This window comes from Nicotiana tabacum, chromosome 17 (genome assembly GCF_000715075.1).
Source record: "Nicotiana tabacum cultivar K326 chromosome 17, ASM71507v2, whole genome shotgun sequence".
NCBI lineage: Eukaryota > Viridiplantae > Streptophyta > Magnoliopsida > Solanales > Solanaceae > Nicotiana > Nicotiana tabacum.
The window spans coordinates 12,151,850-12,171,001 of NC_134096.1; the positions used below are offsets into that span (position 1 = coordinate 12,151,850).

The window sequence follows — 19,152 nt, forward strand, 5'->3', positions numbered from 1 at the left end:
ATATAAGGACCTAAGAATCCTAAAAGGCAAACTTTTCACAAATAAGTCTGAGCAGGTACTCGTCACCTCGCTTGCATGGACTACAATCAACATAGAAGACTCAATCCTAAGGGGAAAATCCCCCACACAAGGTAAGGCAAGATACTTACCTCAAACCAAGCTCAACCAGTCCGTAAGAATGCCTTTTTTTTAATTATCCGACTCTGAATGGCTCAAATCTAGCCAAAGACAATTGCATGACATGAATACAACCATAATAGACTCGTTTAATTAATAAAATTAATATTTTAACAAAAATCCCAAAATCTGCCCTAAAGGTCAACTTGGGCCCACATCTCGGAATTGGGTAAAGGTCATAAAATACGAACATTCATTCACTCACGAGTCTAACCATACAAAAATCATCAAATTCCGATACCATTTCGTCCCTCAAATCGTGATTTTTCATTTTGAATTTTTCATTCAAAAATCACAATTTTCCTCAACTCAAAACACAAATTAAATGATAAAAATAAAGATAGAATCATGGAAATAAATAAATTCTAGGTGAAGAACACTTACCCAATCGATTTGCATGAAAAACCCACAAGGAATCGCTCAAAACCAAGCTCTAGAACTCCAAAAAGAGTGAAAATGACAAACCCTCGGAATAGAGGACTTTATATTCTGCTCAGGGGTTATGTGCATCGCGAACGCAGAGAAAGGGATGCGTTCGCAAAGAAGAGAAACAAAAGCTTCCCAGTTGTTCTTCGCGAACGCGACAACACATTCGCGAACGCGGAGAGGAAAAATATGATGGCCTAACGACTGCTCTTTGCTAACGCGTGAAGTAGTACGCGAACGTGAAGAGTGTAATGAAATAGCTACGCGAACGCGTAAGTGACACGCGAATGTGAAGAGGAAAATGATCACCAGTGCCCAGGGCCTGATTTGCACTTCGCGAACGAGAGATAGGGAATGCGAACGCGAAGAAGGGGGTGGCAGAACTTCGCGAACGTGAGAGGGTGACTACAAACGTGAAGAGGAATTATTTCAACCTCCAAAATAACACTACGCGAACGCGATGAAGGAAACCAGATGACAGATAACAGTAGTTCAAAAATAGGGGGGAAAGACCCGTAGCCCATCCGAAACTCACCTGAGGCCCCCGGGACCCCGTCTAAACATACCAACAAGTTCTATACCCTAACATGGACCCGCTCGAGGTCTCAAATCATATCAAACAACGTCAAAACTACGAATCGTACCATGAATCGAACTTATAAATTTCAAATCTTTCAACTTCTAATACCCGTGCTGAAACCTTTCAAATCAACCCGGAATGACGTCAGATTTTGCAGGCAAGTCCCAAATAACATAACGGAGTTGTTCTAGCTCTCGGAATCGCATTCCGACCCCGATATCAAAAAGTCCACTTCCGGTCCAAATCTTCAAAAATTGGACTTTCGCAATTTCAAGCCTAAATCAGCTACAGACCTCGGATTCACAGTCCAGATACGCTCCTAAATCCAAAATCACCCAACAGAGCTAATAGAACCGACAGAACTCTATTCCGGAGTCATCTTCACATAGTTCTGACTACGGTCAAAATTCTAAGACTTAAGCTTTCGTTTTAGGGACTAAGTGTCCCAAATCACTCTGAAACAACCGGTAATTGAATTCAACCATGCACGCAAGTCGAGGCACATAATATGAAGCTGTTTAGGGCCTTATGCCATCGAACGAGACTTAAATTCTCAAAACGACGGGCCGAGTCATTACATTCTTCCCATCTTAAACAAGCGTTCGTCCTCGAACGTTCTAAGCATCGCCTCGAAGTCTTGAAATCACTTAAAGTTCATACCCAACACACACCCGTGGGTGACCCCACGTCACCCCAAATCCGCATAAGCCTTACGACACCATATTAACTGTAATTTATCCTTTCTGCCAACACCGATAAGCTTTAGAGTCAAAAATTCTCACCTTCCATTTATCTTCAAAAAGATCCGATTCTAAATCCATAACCGATATCAGTCTCAACCAGCGATAAAAACTCTTGCCTACACCCACAAGGTACGACCACACAACAAGACACACCACACATAGGCCCATAATAACATTTCTGGTCACAATAGTTGCCCAAAATCAAAACCAGCACCGACAATTAGACCCATATCCGTTAGCAACCCATTTAAAACCTCCAGAATACTGACAATGATGCAAGAAACACGAAGACCTCATAACTATACTCCCGAATCAGCAAGTCACAACTAACACCATCGGGCACACGCCCGCAAGCCAAAACATAAGAAGCACATAACGACAATGACTGAATATGTAAAGAGAAACACGTAAAAGAAATATCAAACAAGCCCGACAGGCACAACTTTCTAACAATACCCTACTACAAATCAATTCAAAAGGAAAAATCAAAGTACATGAACAAATCATAAGGATCTTATCCTGGTATCACCCTCCACCGCGGCATGCAGCCCGTCTCAAACATATCAAATCACATGGAGTTGTGAGGGTCTCGCCCTCAACTCTGAATCACAAGTCGAATACACATCATACCAATGGAAATCCTTCACTAACTCAATTTTGCCAATAAAATCTCAACACTTCTTAAATTCTCACCCTGATAGAGTATCAAATCACAAATTATAACCAATTTACTCAGGAATCACATCAAACCTGCCATAATGGACAACATGAATTCACTTATAGTCTCGTAACTTTCAATAATGGATAGAAACAAATGATAGACATGGCTATCACTCATAGAATCTCCCAACGGGGTAAACATCTAAACATAATACTAAGTCATAAACTCACCCATAGGTGGGACCACAAGTAGGGGAACTCGCCCCGATAAGCAAGCCCGAATCAAAACACGAATAGTGCCCCTCTGTAACAAATCAAAAGCATACCTGTATGACATCATCTGGCACAGTGCCCTCAAGCCTACTATATGAAACACATCAACGAGTCGGCCCTTCCCCTCTTGGTCACCCTCTACTCGCCTGAATAATTAGCTGTGACACACCTGTCTGGAGTCTAAGACAATCTCTCACCCTGTGGCTGGTATCTCCACACTCGATGGAACCTCTCTACTGACGTGGCTATGGGAACTGTGCGATACGGGTAATCTGAGACCCATGAGCACCTGAAATACTGTGCGAAGCCTGAAGTGCAAACTGAACTGGCTGACCCATAAAACCTCTACCATGTCGTACCCTCCCTCCAAAATAAGGACCAGTAGATCTCTCCGGTCTACGAGGCCTCCTCACCTACATGTCCTCTCTCTCCTAATATCGCTTGTACTCTCTATTATGGCCCCGCATGTCCTCTCTCTCCTGATCCCACATGCCCTCTACACGGCGAGCAATCCCTACCACCTGCTGAAACGAAACATCTAACTCTAACTCCCGAGCCATGCTGAACCGAATATCATGTCTGAGTCCGTCAATGAATCTACGGACACGCTCTCTAACTGTGGCGACCAAAGTAGGTGCATGCCTGGCTAAATCACTGAATCTCATGGCATACTCTGACACTGACATAGTTCCCTGGCGCAGCTGCTCAAACTCCGCGCGCCATGCATCTCGAAGGGACTAAGGTACAAATCTCTCAAGAACATCTCTGAAAACTGAACCCATGTAAGTGAAGCTAACTCGGCTGGACTACCCAATTCATATGCCCGCCACCACTGATAAGCCACTCCCCTGAGCTGGAACGTAGTAAAAGCAACCCCGCTCGTCTCCATAATACCCATAGTACGGAGAATGCGGTGACACTCCTCCAGAAAACCCTGTGGGCTCTCTGAAGCCAAACCACTAAATGTAGGAGGGTCATATTTCTTAACCTTGCAAGTCTAAGCTGCTCTTCCTCAGATGTTGCTGCCCTAACCACGGGCTGAACTGGGACCACAGGTTGTCTGGCCATGACACCTAGAACCTGACCAACATAAACTCGCTACTCTGAGGTGTGGGCGGCGGCAGTCTGGGCTCCTCCCCCAGTCTGTGAAATAGCTGGTGCAATCGGAATCAACCCCGCCTGAGCTAATGTACCAAACATGCTCAGGAATTGTGCTAAGGTCTCTTGAAGTCCGGAGGTAACAGTAGGCGCCTCCGGTACTTTCTCCCCAACTGGAACTACTGGCGGCTCCTCAACTGTTGCCCTGGTAGGTGCTCTGGCCATGGCACTTACTCCTCGTTGGCCTCTGCCTCGTTGGCCTCTGCCTCTGCCTTTAGCGATACCTGCTCCGGGAGCAGCGTCGTCGATAACTGCAGCTCGTGTCCTCACCATCTGTGAGAGAATGGAAAGATAAAATTTTAAACTCCGAGATCAATAAGCTCGCACGATAGGAATGAAAGAAGTAAAATTGTCCTAATAGTTCTGTAGCCTCTCGAAGATAAGTACAGACGTCTCCGTACCGATCTACAAGACTCTACAAAACTCGCTTATGACTTGTAACACCTATGAACCTAGAGCTCTGATACTAACTTGTCACGGCCCAATTTTCCCTCTGTGGCTATCGTGATGGCACCTAGTCTTAGGGACTAGGTAAGCCTAACAATAATTAAAATAACAACATTATTTAAATAGAATCTCTTAAAATTTCCAAAACCGATAGTACAAGTCATAAGCTCCGCAGAGTGTTTGCTAGAAAATTCTAAATACAACTGTCCAGAAATAGAATAAACAGTGCAAAACAAAAACTAGAAGGTGACTCTGAAGCCTGCGAACGCAGTAGCAGGTTTACCTTGAGTCTCCACAGCAACAGTCCACACAGATAGCTAACGAACAAGTACCTAGATCTGCACAAAAATGTGCAGAAGAGTAGCATGAGCACACCACAGCGGTGCCCAGTAAGTATCAAAACTAACCTCGGTGGAGTAATGAAGAGGAACAATCAAGACACCCACTGGTCTAATAAACCGAACAGATATAAGTACATGAATAACAAAAGTATGATGTCTACATAAAGACTATGCAATATGGCTCACAATACAGTAATGGCATTAAAGCAAGAAAATAATAAGTATCAGCGGAATATCATAAAAATGATGCAGACAAAGTGAATGGAACACAACCTAAATCCGGAATCACGAATACAGCAAGAACAAGTAATAACTCAGTAATTACAACCGCTTTTACATCAGGTTTTAGTCAACAACTCCACGAGGTACCGAACCTCGGACAATTCACAGCTCACAGGTCTCAATACCTGAACCCTAACACTTGGCATCCTGTGCCCTCATAACACCTCATAACCACACTGACGACTCACATGCCAATAGAGCCATTCTCACATAGAAGGCAAGTAAACAAGGGTGAGCATTTATGCTCAACAATATCAAGAACACCTCTTATCCGATAAAAGTGCTTAACTACGTGTATGTTTGTACAAGTGTCCTAACATAGTCCATACCAGCAAATAAGCATAAGGAAGAAGAAGAATGGAGAACATGTAGAATATTTTCTCACAGCTTTCAAAAGATAAAGCTCACACAGGTACGTATACCACTACACAAATATCAACAACAAGAATTCCCCCAGGCCATAAATCATCACAAATTAATCCCTGACACAGCCCACCTTGTCTCGACACGTGTGCAATAATAACATAAAGGCCTGCCTTGTCTCGCCACACGTGCATAATAATGTTCCCACCTTGTCTCTCTACATGCGCAACCCCCCTCCCCCACACACACACACACACACACACACACACATATATATATATATATATATATATATATATATATATATATATATATATATATATATATATATATATATATATGTGCAAATATCAATAGTAACAATAGCAAGGCAGAAACCTCGTGCAACCCCATAACAACAACCGCACGACAGAAACCTCGTGCATCACAATAATAACAACCGCACGGTAGAAATCTCGTGCATCACCACAACAAATACAACAACAACAATGGAAATAATACAAAGTACGACAAGTAAATCAACTCAAGAACTTTTAAATTACAGGAAAATGTGGGACCAAATCACAAGGAATAACCACAGTATAGAATGCTAGGCGTAAAGAGAACAACTCAACAAAAGGAAACTAATGTGTATCAACGATCCCAAAATATACATTTCAACAACAGGGAAATTAATACGAGTCAAATAATTCCAAATAAAATAAGTCGACTAAGATATAAAATATCTAAAACTTCTTTTAAGGTTGAGAAATTACTAAGGATTTTCAACAATTTAATTAAGGATAAGCAGCAGAAAGATAATCATAACCTCAATTAAGACTGAATAAATTATAAGATGATATAATAATAATTTCAAATAAATATAAGTTGTTATGAAAAGATAGCATGACAATAGAGGAGGTAAAATCTTCAGTTAAGTCAAATAAGAGTCAAATAGGCAATAAGAGTGAATCCTGAAAGCAATTAATTCTAATTAAAGCATGTAGAGATGAAACTAGTAAATATGAACTTAATCGTATCAAGAACAACTTCATACTCAGTGAATATAAGGACCTAAGAATCCTAAAAAGCCAACTTTTTACAAATAAGTCTAAGCATGCACTCGTCACCTCGCGTGCATGGACTACAATCAACATAGAAGACTCAATCCTAAGGGGAAAATCCCCCACACAAGGTTAGGCAAGATACTTACCTCAAACCAAGCTCAACCAGTCCGTAAGAATGCCCTTCTTTTAATTATCTGACTCCGAAAGGCCCAAATCTAGCCAAACACAATTGCATAACATGAATACAACCATAATAGACTCGTCTAATTAATAAAATCAATACTTTAACAAAAATTTTGAAATCCGCCCTAAAGGTCGACCCGGGCCCACATCTCGGAATCGGGTACAAGTCACAAAATACGAACATTCATTCACTCACGAGTCTAACCATACAAAAATCATCAAATTCTGATACCATTTCGTCGCTCAAATCGTGATTTTTTATTTTGAATTTTTCTTTCAAAAACCACCATTTTCCTCAACTCAAAACACAAATTAAATGATAAAAATAAAGATAGAATCATGAAAATAAATAAATTCTAGGTGAAGAACACTTACCCAATCGATTTGCATGAAAAACCCACAAGGAACCGCTCAAAGCCGAGCTCTAGAACTCCAAAAATGGTGAAAATGAAAAACCCTCGGAATAGAGGAGTTTATATTCTGTGCAGGGGTTTTGTGCATCGCGAACGCGGAGAAAGGGACGCGTTCGCAAAGAAGAGAAACAAAAGCTGCCCAGTTGTTCTTCGCAAACGCGACAACACGTTCCCGAATGCGGAGAGGAAAAATACGATGGCCCAATGACTGCTCTTCGTGAACGCGTGAAGTAGTACGTGAATGCGAAAAGTGTAATGGAATAGCTATGCGAACGTGTAAGTGACACGCTAACGCGAAGAGGAAAATGATCACCAGTGCCCAGGCCTTGATTTGCACTTTGCGAACGCGAGATAGGGAATGCGAACGTGAAGAAGGGGGTGGCAGAACTTCGCGAACGCGAAAGGGTGACTGTGAACGTGAAGAGAAATTATTTCACCATCCAAAATAACACTATGCGAATGCGAAGGCAAGGACGCGAACGCGATGAAGGAAACCAGATGACACATAACAGCAGTTAAAAAATAGGGAGAAAAGACTGGTAGCCCATCCAAAACTCACCCGAGGCCCTCAGGACCCCATCTAAACATACCAACAAGTTCTATACCCTAACACGGACCCGTTCGAAGTCTCAAATGACATCAAACAACGTCGAAACTATGAGTCGCACCATGAATCGAACTTATAAATTTCAAATCTTTCAACTTCCAAAACACGTGAACCTATCAAATCAACTCGGAATGACGTCAAATTTTACAGGCAAGTCCCAAATAACATAACGGAGTTGTTCCAACTCTCGAAATCGCATTCCGATCCCGATATCAAAAAGTTCACTTCCGGTCCAAATCTCCAAATATTCGACTTTTACCATTTCAAGCCTAAATCAGCTACAGATCTCGGATTCACAGACCGGACACGCTCCTAAGTCCAAAATCACCCAACGGAGCTAATAAAACCGACAGAACTCTATTCCAGAATCATCTTCACATAGTTCCGACTACGGTCAAAATCTTAAGACTTAAGCTTCCGTTTTATGGACTAAGTGTCCCAAATCACTCCGAAACAATCGATAATTGAATTCAACCATGCACGCAAGTCGAGGCATATAATATGAATCTACTCAGGGACTTATACCGCCGAACGAGACTTAAATTCTCAAAACGACCGGCCGGGTCGTTACAATGAATTATTATTCAAAAACTTTTATTTCAAAAAATAAATTAGTCTTATCATTTTATATAACTCTACATTGATATATATATATATATATATAATAGTTTCCTTACAAAAATATAGATGTTTAATTATTTAAATTCAAATTCAGAAAGAGTAACTAATTTTAACTTACCTAACTAATTTTGTCCTAAAATTTGATACTTATGAAAAAAAAATTGTGACACTTGGCATCATCACATTGATTTGTTTCTCCTGATCTATATAGATAGATTTAATACTCTAAAAATATTGTTATGTCCATTATTTTTAATTCCAGGATAAACTTAGACAATTGAAGAATTTTGAATATTAGAGATAGTTTCAGCACAATATAAGCAGTAAGTCACCATCAAAGGGAAGCTTTCTAACATAAGAGTACCCATATTTCAGTTGAAACGGAATATGTTATGGCCATTTTGTTAAGAAACCAGCAAACGAAACTTCCTCCATCAATGGCAGAATTGGATCATAATCCAAAATGAAAGCTTAATTGGTACTTGTACTGTGATTTCTCTTCTTTTAATGTTAGACGTTAGAGCAAGAAAGTACTGAAGATCTGATTCTCTTAATAGTGATATATGAAAATTCAAGGAAACTTCTATTTACTTCTTCCTATACTCCAAACTATATATGCTACGAATCATTTTGGCAGATCATTTCCTATTCTTTGTAAGTTAGTAAAGGGTATCATCTAACACAACACAGTGGCGTATGCAGGTTTATATATATATATATATATATATATATATATATGTGGGGGATATCATAATTTGAAAATGGACAAATGAATAAATTACTATAATGGCAAGTGATGTCATTTTCAATACATATCCGCAAGATTTATTTTTCTTATAAATATATAGTGAAAACGTTCACCGCATGGTATAAGGTGCATAGGCCCTAACTTCAAAAAGAAAATAAAGAATTGGGATCCAGCCACTACACGATAGACAAAGAAGTGAAAATAGTAATCTAAAAAATAAATTAATCTTCTAAAACAAATTAAATTACCTTAATATAAAAGTTTTCATAGTGAATATACGATAAATTCAATTGAAAAATGCTTCCCCTCGTATGTAAACACATTGTATATCGAGTTCCACCACCTGTTGGACTAATGAGTAAAAGTGGATGCACGTTATACTAAGTGGTCATCCAACACCCCTTCGTCGGAAAATTTAAACACGTTTATAGTTAATACGCAAAACAATACATATAATAGGAATGACACTTCTTGACAACTCTTGATCCGTAGCTTAATGGTTAAGCGGTTGATTATTATGTTTGAGATCCAAGCTCTTTTTTGTTTGTATAAATGGACCGTCCTACCGGATCGAACTCCTGATCTCTCATAGATGAAAAGAATCAGCTAAACCAATAGGCTAAGACATGTACGTGTGAGCTAAAGCGAAAAATATATATACTATAATCAGTTATTTGTGCCTCTATTTAGTACCGGCACCGTTTACAAAAAATCCTCCATGCCTGAGTAAAATGAAAAAGAAAAAGTTCCTTCCTTAAAATTTAATTTGTCATATATAGGCATTGTGCACCCACATAACACATACATATGGAACATGTCAAAAGATTATCCTCAAACTTCAGCATTGTCTCACAAAATGCTAACTCTGTTGGATTAACATGGTTAATGATGAAGCTAATAAAGAGAACTTTAATGACAATAAATCAGGCATATCAAAAGAGATTATTATTTAAAATGATTTGGTCAATTGACCTACATTTCTAAGATAAGGGATCAAAAACTAATACTTATAATATAAAAGAAAATACTAAAATATAAATCTCCTCTAAACATAACTCTCTTCATGGCTATATTGTGAGTTATTGTTGTTGTGACAAGCAAAGATCATCCTCAATTTATAAATATTCAAATTTTTCGTCCAAGAAAAGCTTCCTTTAGAAAAACAATTGGATTAGGCTATATTCAATGAGCAATATATAGTTGCTGAGGTGAGAGTAAGACATATACTTGAATTCTTACCTTAAAAATTTTCCACACGAAACAACTATTGAGCTATCAATGCACTATAATTAACGTACCAAATACCACTCAACCTCATTTTTTCAGTACCATAAATTTTATAGTACATGTCATGAGCACTCCATATATAACACATGTTGTTCATTCTTTTTATCTTTACTTTTTTCAATGATATTCACATAGTTTTTACTTTTTTATTTTTTCGATAGACTTGAACTCAAAGTTTTCGATTAAGAATGAAAAAATACTTATCACATTTTACATATTTGAGTAAACTCTATAGAGTTCGTACACCTATTCTCACGAAAGAAAACAAGTGAAAATATTTCTCTTTTTAGGGTTTCAGCACCTGTTTCCTTCCCATAAAACTACGTGGAGCTCATGCAAACATATAGAAAACAAAACAAACTCTGCGAAAATTCTACGAAGCTTCAAATGCCAACTTCCATTTCTTGTCCTCTATAAACTCAAAGATATACAAGTATAAACTATAAAGATGCATACAATTTCCCTCTTTTCTTACAACAAATTCTATTCCTCTTAATTTATTTTTTCATTTTTTGTATTATGGGTTCTCTGAGTGATTTGGAGAATGGAGAAATTAATAAAAAAGAGCAAGAATTCATCGTCAAGAAGAATGCACAAAATTTGTCAAATTCTATGATGAGGAAAAAATCGGATCCAGAACTTGTATCAAAGGTTCGTTTTAAGAACCTCAGAGAAATCTTGGCTAATCTTCATGAGGTTATATTAGGAACAAAGCTTTGTTTGCTCTTTCCAGCTATCCCTTTGGCAATGCTAGCTCAATACTATCATTTTGCAAGAGTAAGTATTTGTTTTTCTCCTGATTTAATTTGTTATATACAGTTGTCTTTCGGACTTTGATTTTAACCGTTATTTATTGACAATGTAAATGAATCTTTTTGTACTATCAGACTACTTAAACGATTAACAAACTGTAGTCTTTCGTAATGAATAGGATATATACTAAGTGTAAAGAATTTTTATATATTTTAACTTATTGTAACTTTTCTTATTTTTCAAGTTCCTAATCCGTTTTTTAGGAACGGTTAATGGTTACATGTAGTCAAAGAAAAGAAAAAAAAACAGGTAAACAACATCAATATATGTATTTGAGAGATTGTCTTCGAGCGAAGGAGCGTTCACATGAGTTCGTTGAGGTGTTTACATAGACCTATCTTTTAGATGACCTGATATACGGGGTCCTAGTATAAAAATTTTACTCGATCAAGTAACTTAAAAGATAATTACATGTAATATTGAAGACAAGCCTGAATTGGAATTATAACTTGCAAAACATGGCAAATGACCCATTAAAACTAACAAGTAATTTACACTTAAAAATGTTACTTTTTCTTACATTATTAATGTATATAAATTACACTCTTAATTTTGAACTAAAATAAATAGAGTAAAGGATTTGTTGAAAAGCTTCAAAGTATGAATGATCATGTTTATATTTCTTTTTTCGAGCAGCCCTGGATTTTTGCTTTTAGTTTACTTGGACTTGCACCGCTTGCTGAACGTGTCAGCTTCTTGACTGAGTAAGTTGTTTTTTTCTTCTTCTTTTTAACTCCTATTTTTAATCTAATAACAAAATTCCTAACACAATTATTCTTTATTTTTTTCTCCCTTCCACCTGAAATTTAAAAGACAAATTGCTTACTTCACTGGTCCAACAGGTATGCATTTTGTTCTTATACCTCCCAGAAAAAAACTGTATCAAAAAATAATAATTACATATATACATTTAAGTTGAAAAATTAATAATGATGCTTTGGTTATTATAATTTAATGCAGTTGGGGGTCTACTAAATGCAACATGTGGCAACGCAACAGAAATGATAATAGCATTATTTGCTCTTTACCAAAGGAAAATACATGTTCTAAAGTATTCTCTATTGGGATCTATTCTTTCCAACCTTCTTCTTGTTCTTGGAAGCTCTCTTTTTTGTGGAGGATTGACCAACCTTAAAAAGGAACAAAGATTTGACAGGGTAAGTTCACATCAATATATAGGATTTAAATTAGGTACATTGACAGTGTATATATATTTATTTTAAACTAAACAACGTAGTTTAATTTATTATAGCATATTAGCTACCATTTGTATTAGGTTGCCGATTAATACTTATCGTAAAAATTTACCCACAAGCGATTGGATTGTATAAAGATTTCTTACACAGTGCACAAATTCTTTTAACTCTATACAGATGAATTTAACTTCTATATATTGATCTTGTAAAGGATTTTTACCCTACCAAGTAACCCAAAGGTACGTGCAGAGTAAACATCCATAATAAGTGAAAGTAGTTACTTAGAAAGTAGTTGGTCCACCTGCTATAAAACATTAAGTTACACTAATAGGTATCTTGTATTATCTAAATTATCATGTATATGTAAGTAAAATCCATACTAAATTTTATATATATATATATATATATATATATATATATATATATATATATATATATATATTCATTCTTGTTTATGTGTGTTCAGTTTTTTATATTTTAACTCTTCTTAATAAATTTTCTAGCTTCGCCGCTGTGTGTTAGTACTGCTTCAATACATTTGTTTTTTTTTTGTTTTGACATTTGTCTTTCAATTTTCGGACAGGGACAAGCTGATGTAAACTCACTTCTCCTTCTACTGGGATTGCTTTGCCATATGTTGCCACTGATGTATAGATTGTCTGTGGAACCAGTACTTAACAATAATGTAACAACTTCAGTATTGGGGTTGTCTAGAGTTAGCAGCATTTGTATGCTAGTTGCATATGCAGCTTATCTCTTCTTTCAACTGCGAACACACAGACAAATGTTTGAATCCTCCGAGGAGGTAATGTTTTTTCTATTTTTAGAATAACAGTGTCATATTCTGAACCACCCATTCGGCACTCATCTATATTGCTCAAACTCTTTAAAAATACCGTCAATGTTTGTCCGATCCTCCAAAATAGTGCATCCTCCAAATTAAAATAGTGCATTTTTGGAAGACTCAACACGAGTGCGGCAATGTTTTGGAGAGTCCAAGCAACATAGACTCCTATCTACCTACCAAAAAAAAAGGAATAAAAACAAGTTGATTCATTTTGAAGTTTAACATCTAGATACTGGACATTTAGAAGATAACTATTAGTAATTCGACATAGTAAATAGAATTAGTAACATGATATAAGATAGGTAACCTATTTAAATAAGTTAAACTGTACTGAGAGTATAGAGAATTTTTAATACCGTTAGTGTATTAAACTAAAAGCTTTTATTTTGATGACAAATGAGCAGGAGGAAGAAGATAAAGTTGCGGAAGATGAGGCGGTGATTGGGTTTTGGAGTTCATTTGCTTGGTTGATTGCCATGACAATTACTATTACTGTATTATCCGAGTACGTCGTCGGTACAATCGAGGTAAGATTTAATTGTTATACACTGACAGTATAAAATATTTCAACCTCCTCTAGTAGGTAACTTGTTTTATTTATGAGGCTACTAATTTCATTTTCTATGAACGGTTTACTATAATTATATTTAGGTGATCTGATGTAAAAATTATTGGTTTATTTGATCAATCTCAGGCTGCATCAGATTCTTGGGGCATTTCAGTGAGTTTCATTAGCTTAATATTGTTGCCAATAGTGGGAAATGCAGCAGAACATGCTGGATCCATCATCTTTGCTTTAAAGAACAAGTTGGTAAGATACAATCTAACACTACAAACTCCTTAATCACATTATTCAATTTCAGAAGAGAATATATAATTAGTATTCTAAATGTACCAAATGCAGGATATATCTCTAGGTGTTGCCTTGGGATCAGCTTCTCAGATTTCCATGTTTGTGGTGAGAACTTGGCAATATTTGTTTCTTTATGTATATATTTCCCAATTTCTTTATTTTTGGTTAATTTTGTCTAGAGCTTAATTTTTACACACATATATTATAAAATATTTTATACGATCAGCTCACCTAAAAGATTGAAATAATCATTCATAAAATTATAGTGGGATTAGTAACTTGAAAAATAATGCACGTTATCTACTACAACAAGCAATAATATAATATAAAAGAATTTTACACCGTCGGTGTTATAAAGGGCAGACTGGTGCACCAAGCGCCCGCTATGCGCGGGTCCTGGGAAGGGCCAGACCATAAGGGTCTATTGTACGCAACCTTACCCTTCACTTCTGCAAGATGTTGTTTCCACTGCTCAAACTCGTGAGGTCACATGGCATCAGTTTTACCAGTTATGCCAAGATTCCCTTGTATATAAGTTAAATCGGTTTGTCTATATATCGCTTAGGGGGGTGGTTGTTTTAGTTATTGTTTTCAGAGATAGAATAAAGCTAACTTCTTTACTATTTTCAGGTACCTGTATGTGTCATTGTGGGTTGGATAATTGGTGTGGATATGGATTTGGATTTCAGCCTGCTTGAAACTGGTTCTCTTGCTTTCTCAATCCTCCTCATTGCCTTCACCTTGCAGGTCCTTTTATCATTTGAGTTTAAGTTAATATTTACACTTTACACAATTAGGTCATTTATTACGTAATTACAGGCCGCTAAATCTCTTGATAACCATTGATCGGTAATCTGATAATAATGTTAACTAACCTGTTATCAAAGGTTAAAATTCAATGACAACATAAAATTGTTTTACACAGTCTGCTTATATAACTTAAATCGAAAAAATTATAATACTGCAGAATGAACCAAAAATTTAAAGAGAACAAAACTTTACCAAAAATAGAAATATTGGGGTCCAATGCTGATCCAAAACAAAAAGGAAATGTTCTGTCAATTTTGTCCAAACATGGAGAATATGAATGACATGATATATTTGGATTATGCTACAAGACAAGATTGAGGATATCATGTTCAAATTATATAAGGAACTTAGCTTTTTCTTCTCTTCAGTTCAACTTTTCTTTCTTTTAGAATCATATAATCTTCTTAATTACTTGAAAGGTTCTACTATGTTTTAATTCCCCTCCTTCGTTTGTATATGACTGTTATGTTAGTGATCCTGACTGTTATGTTAATGATCCTTCAAATCAGGTACTGAGGAGAAGAAAACGGTCACACTTTGTAGCGGCTAGTGTGATCCTTCTGCTCAGTACCATGAAATTGTCCATATATATATATATATATATATGCATGTGTGTGTACAAAACATATTTTGAAGCAATAAGAACTTCAATTTGTTTTTGCAATTATTGCAGGATGGAACCTCACATTACATGAAAGGAGTGGTTCTATGTCTTGCCTATTGTGCCATTGCTGCCTGTTTCTTTTTTCATAAGCTTCCAATCAGTAAGTCCTTTTAAATATGTTATACAAACCCCTGTAATATTTTTTATGCTATTAGTGCAATTTTACTACTAATTATTATGGATAGTAGTTACCTTTAATTTCTTGATGTATTTGGGTGTTGTTAAGATAATCATATAGGGAACAATTCATCTGGGAGCTCGGCCGCTTAACCACATGAATTCGTTCATCAGCGTGATCCATCAGAAAGAAATCGATAGGTATCTGATGGAGTCTACACCATATATACGTCGTCATCAACCAAATGTAATACTTCATTGCATCAAACTTGCATTTTTTCAATCAAGGTGGAGCTTTTCTTGGCCTTTTGCACGCAATCGAATCTGGACTACTATCCCATTTCATGTTGATTAATTGGAGACCTTAGTCAAAAACTAGAAGATTAATGAATGAAGCCTTTATGGGGGAAGGACTTAATATTTAAGCAAAGTTGTATGTAAATATTTTCTCGTGTTCTTACTGTTTTTTGCATTAAAAAGTGGTGATTTTTGAGGAGAGAATAAGGAAATGTCACCCTTTCAGTATGGTGTTATGTATTGCAATTAAGTACTATGTACTTTTGGAGGGGCAATAAAATTTCTGTTGCATTAAAAGTTCAAACTTTCTTTCTATATCCCTTTTCATTTGTAACTCTTTTATTCAATATTTAAGAGGATTGATTCTTCAAAGGGTTTAATTTATATATACTGTTAGCGTAAAGGAAGTTGTACACTCCTTTTTTTGGTTTTCAGTGAGTAAGCAACGCGAATCTATGCGTTTTTATCTTTCATGGTGATATACAGACTATTTGTGAAACAAACAGTTACTATGGCACTTCTACTGAAATTTGCAGTTTATGTCTTAAATATGTCACTTAATTAACGTTCCACTAATCGATACAAATTACTAATATTGGGATCATGAGAGGAAGTAATAATTTGGGATCTTTACGCAAGTACATTTTTTGTTTGGTATACATGAACTATACATTGATTATACATTATTAAATATATATTATACATAGATTATACGCCAGCTAATTTTAGTTTAAGCGATTAGATAGACAGCTATTAAGATTTCTTATAATTAATTTTATGCTTGCTAGGGCTTCCTAAACTCAACCTCATATAGGAGACAACAAGTCTAGTTTCTAGTGGCTAGGGAGTTGCTATCCTTATAGAATTTAAATCCATACTTTGTTATTGTTAAAATGTATTGGCTTTTTTCTTCTCTATCAGTCATGCATCATAGTCTAATTCAAATACTCAAAAAAAAAAAAAAATTAAATATTTGAAGAATACTTTCGTATAGTTATTAAAGTAACTACCTCATGTTCCAGGCACCTTAGTGTTGTATTCTTTGTGCGTGAGTCACAAAGTTGACCAAAGTACTTATTATATGACTGAGTCAGGGACTTAGGACTGTCAAATTGAGTGCGCAGAACTCACAAATGATCCAAGTTTTCGAATGTGTCAGACCGATGCACAAAGCATCATGCTTTTACGGAGGGCGCATTCCAAGGACAGGGACGGTCCGGAGAATTTTGTGGCCTAAAGTCAAATTTTATGAGGGGCCTTAATTCTTTTTAAATTATTATTTTTTTAATTTGAATTCCATTTTTTTTTAGCTTTTTTTAGATGCAAAGTTATTAATAATTTTTTTATAATTAATTTGTTTCTAATATTTTTTTCTCAATTGACAATATAGTTAATTTATTTAACCTCTCTTTAGACATTATTGAGCTTAGTTAAGATTTTATCAATTTTAATTTCCAAAAACTTCTTTCTGCTGAAGTAACGGTAACAAGAGTTATTAACATTATTCTATAAGCAATATAGGAATTTGGAAAAGAATCAAATCCTTTTATTTGATTGAGTATATCAATTAAATTGTTATCTTCTAATTGTACTATTTTTCTTAACACTTTTAATTCAGAAAATAAATCTAAACCATCAATATCGGATTGATTATTATGCTTTAAGGAACATTCAAGATTAAGGCAGTATTTTTCCAAATTTTCATTATCTAGTGATTTTCAGTTTTTTACGCTAAATAGAAAATAAAAAATATTTTCATATGTTTCGAATTGTTCAAATCTATTTTGAAGTGAAAAAATAGTCTTGTCTACTATGTATAAATAGTAATTAACTCTGAAGGACTCTTCAGGAGATTTCAATATCCATATTCTCGTCAAATTATTTTTTTATATATCACACGTTACTTACAAAATTCGGGTTTGATTTTCATTTGAGATGCAATTTTCTTGGCAGAAATCATACCAGCTGTAAATCTTTTTACCTCTTAAACTTTTAAGACGGCAAGTTTTAAAAGTCTTTTTTTCTTAAACCCTGTGACGAGTCAAACAACCTCACCTAAATTGAAACATAGAGAGTATATAATATAATAGGTGTAATAACAAATGGGGCCTAAAACAGTTGCTTTACCTACTTTAGGGTAGGGTCACCCCTGCCCACGGGGTGTTATAGAGACAATCTGTAACGACCTGATCGTTTGTTTTGAGTATTTGCACTTCGCTCGGTAGTTTGAGGGTATGTGTAGCTCCGTATGATGTATTAAGACTTGTGTGAATCGTCGGTTTTGGTTTTCAGGTTATTCGGAATCGATTTGGAAGAATGAATTTCATCGTTGAAGCCTTAAGTTGAAAGAGTTGACCAAGTTTGAGTTTTGTGAATTTGACCCCGAAACAGAGTTTTGATGGTCCTGTTAGGTCCGGATGGTGATTTTGGACTAGAGCGTATGCCCAGATTTGCATTTGGCTCCTAGAAGGATTCGGCACTACTTGGCGAAAGTTGAAAATTTGAAGGTTTGGAAAGTTCATAAGTTTGACCGGAAGTTGACTTTGTGGATATTGAATTCGGATTGTGGTTCCGAGAATTGGAATAGTTTCGTTATGTCATTTGGGACTTGTGTGCAAAATTTGAGTTCATTTCGAGTTGATTTGTTATGTTTTGGCGCGAGTTTTGGAAGTTGAAAGTTCAAAGTTTATTTAAATTTGATTTAAGGTACGATTCATCGTTTCGACGTTGTTATATGTGATTTGAGACCTCGAGTAGGTACGTGTTATGTTATGGAACTTTTTGGTATATTCGGATGGGGTCCGGAGGGGCTTGAGTGAGTTTCAGACGAGGTTCGGATCATTTTTGGAAATTTTGGCTAAGGCTGGTTCTGTAGAGGTTCTGGTGTGACCGCACCTGCGGAGCTATGGGCGCAGGTGCGGAGCCGCAAAAGCGGCAATGTCATCGCAGAAGTGAAAGAAGACTGTCTTTGAGTCTTCGCAAATGCGGAGGAAGAGGCGCACCTACGTGTGCGCCGGAGCGAAAGCAGTGATCGCAGAAGCGGGAATTGACTTGGTTATTGTGGAGCGCGGATACGAAAGGATTTCTGCAGGTGCGGACTCGCACCTGCGCGTGTGTGGTCACAGAAGCGGAGGCAGTGGAGCCTTGGGAAAACTGCTGGAGCTAAGGATTTCTAGCACCTGCGAGACCGCAGGCGCGAC

The 19,152-nt window shown here is 36.5% G+C and overlaps 1 protein-coding gene across 1 annotated transcript; it reads left to right on the top strand.

Annotated features, from left to right (window-relative positions):
• Positions 1-10,801: 10,801 nt before the first annotated feature.
• Positions 10,802-16,249, top strand: LOC107829933 (vacuolar cation/proton exchanger 3). The gene is made up of 11 exons (XM_016657406.2): positions 10,802-11,132; positions 11,805-11,872; positions 11,982-12,010; positions 12,129-12,325; positions 12,948-13,169; positions 13,616-13,738; positions 13,906-14,022; positions 14,116-14,169; positions 14,695-14,811; positions 15,548-15,638; positions 15,765-16,249. The coding sequence occupies exons 1-11, from the start codon at positions 10,875-10,877 to the stop codon at positions 15,806-15,808; spliced, it is 1,320 nt and encodes a 439-aa protein (XP_016512892.2). The 5' UTR covers positions 10,802-10,874; the 3' UTR covers positions 15,809-16,249.
• Positions 16,250-19,152: the final 2,903 nt, after the last annotated feature.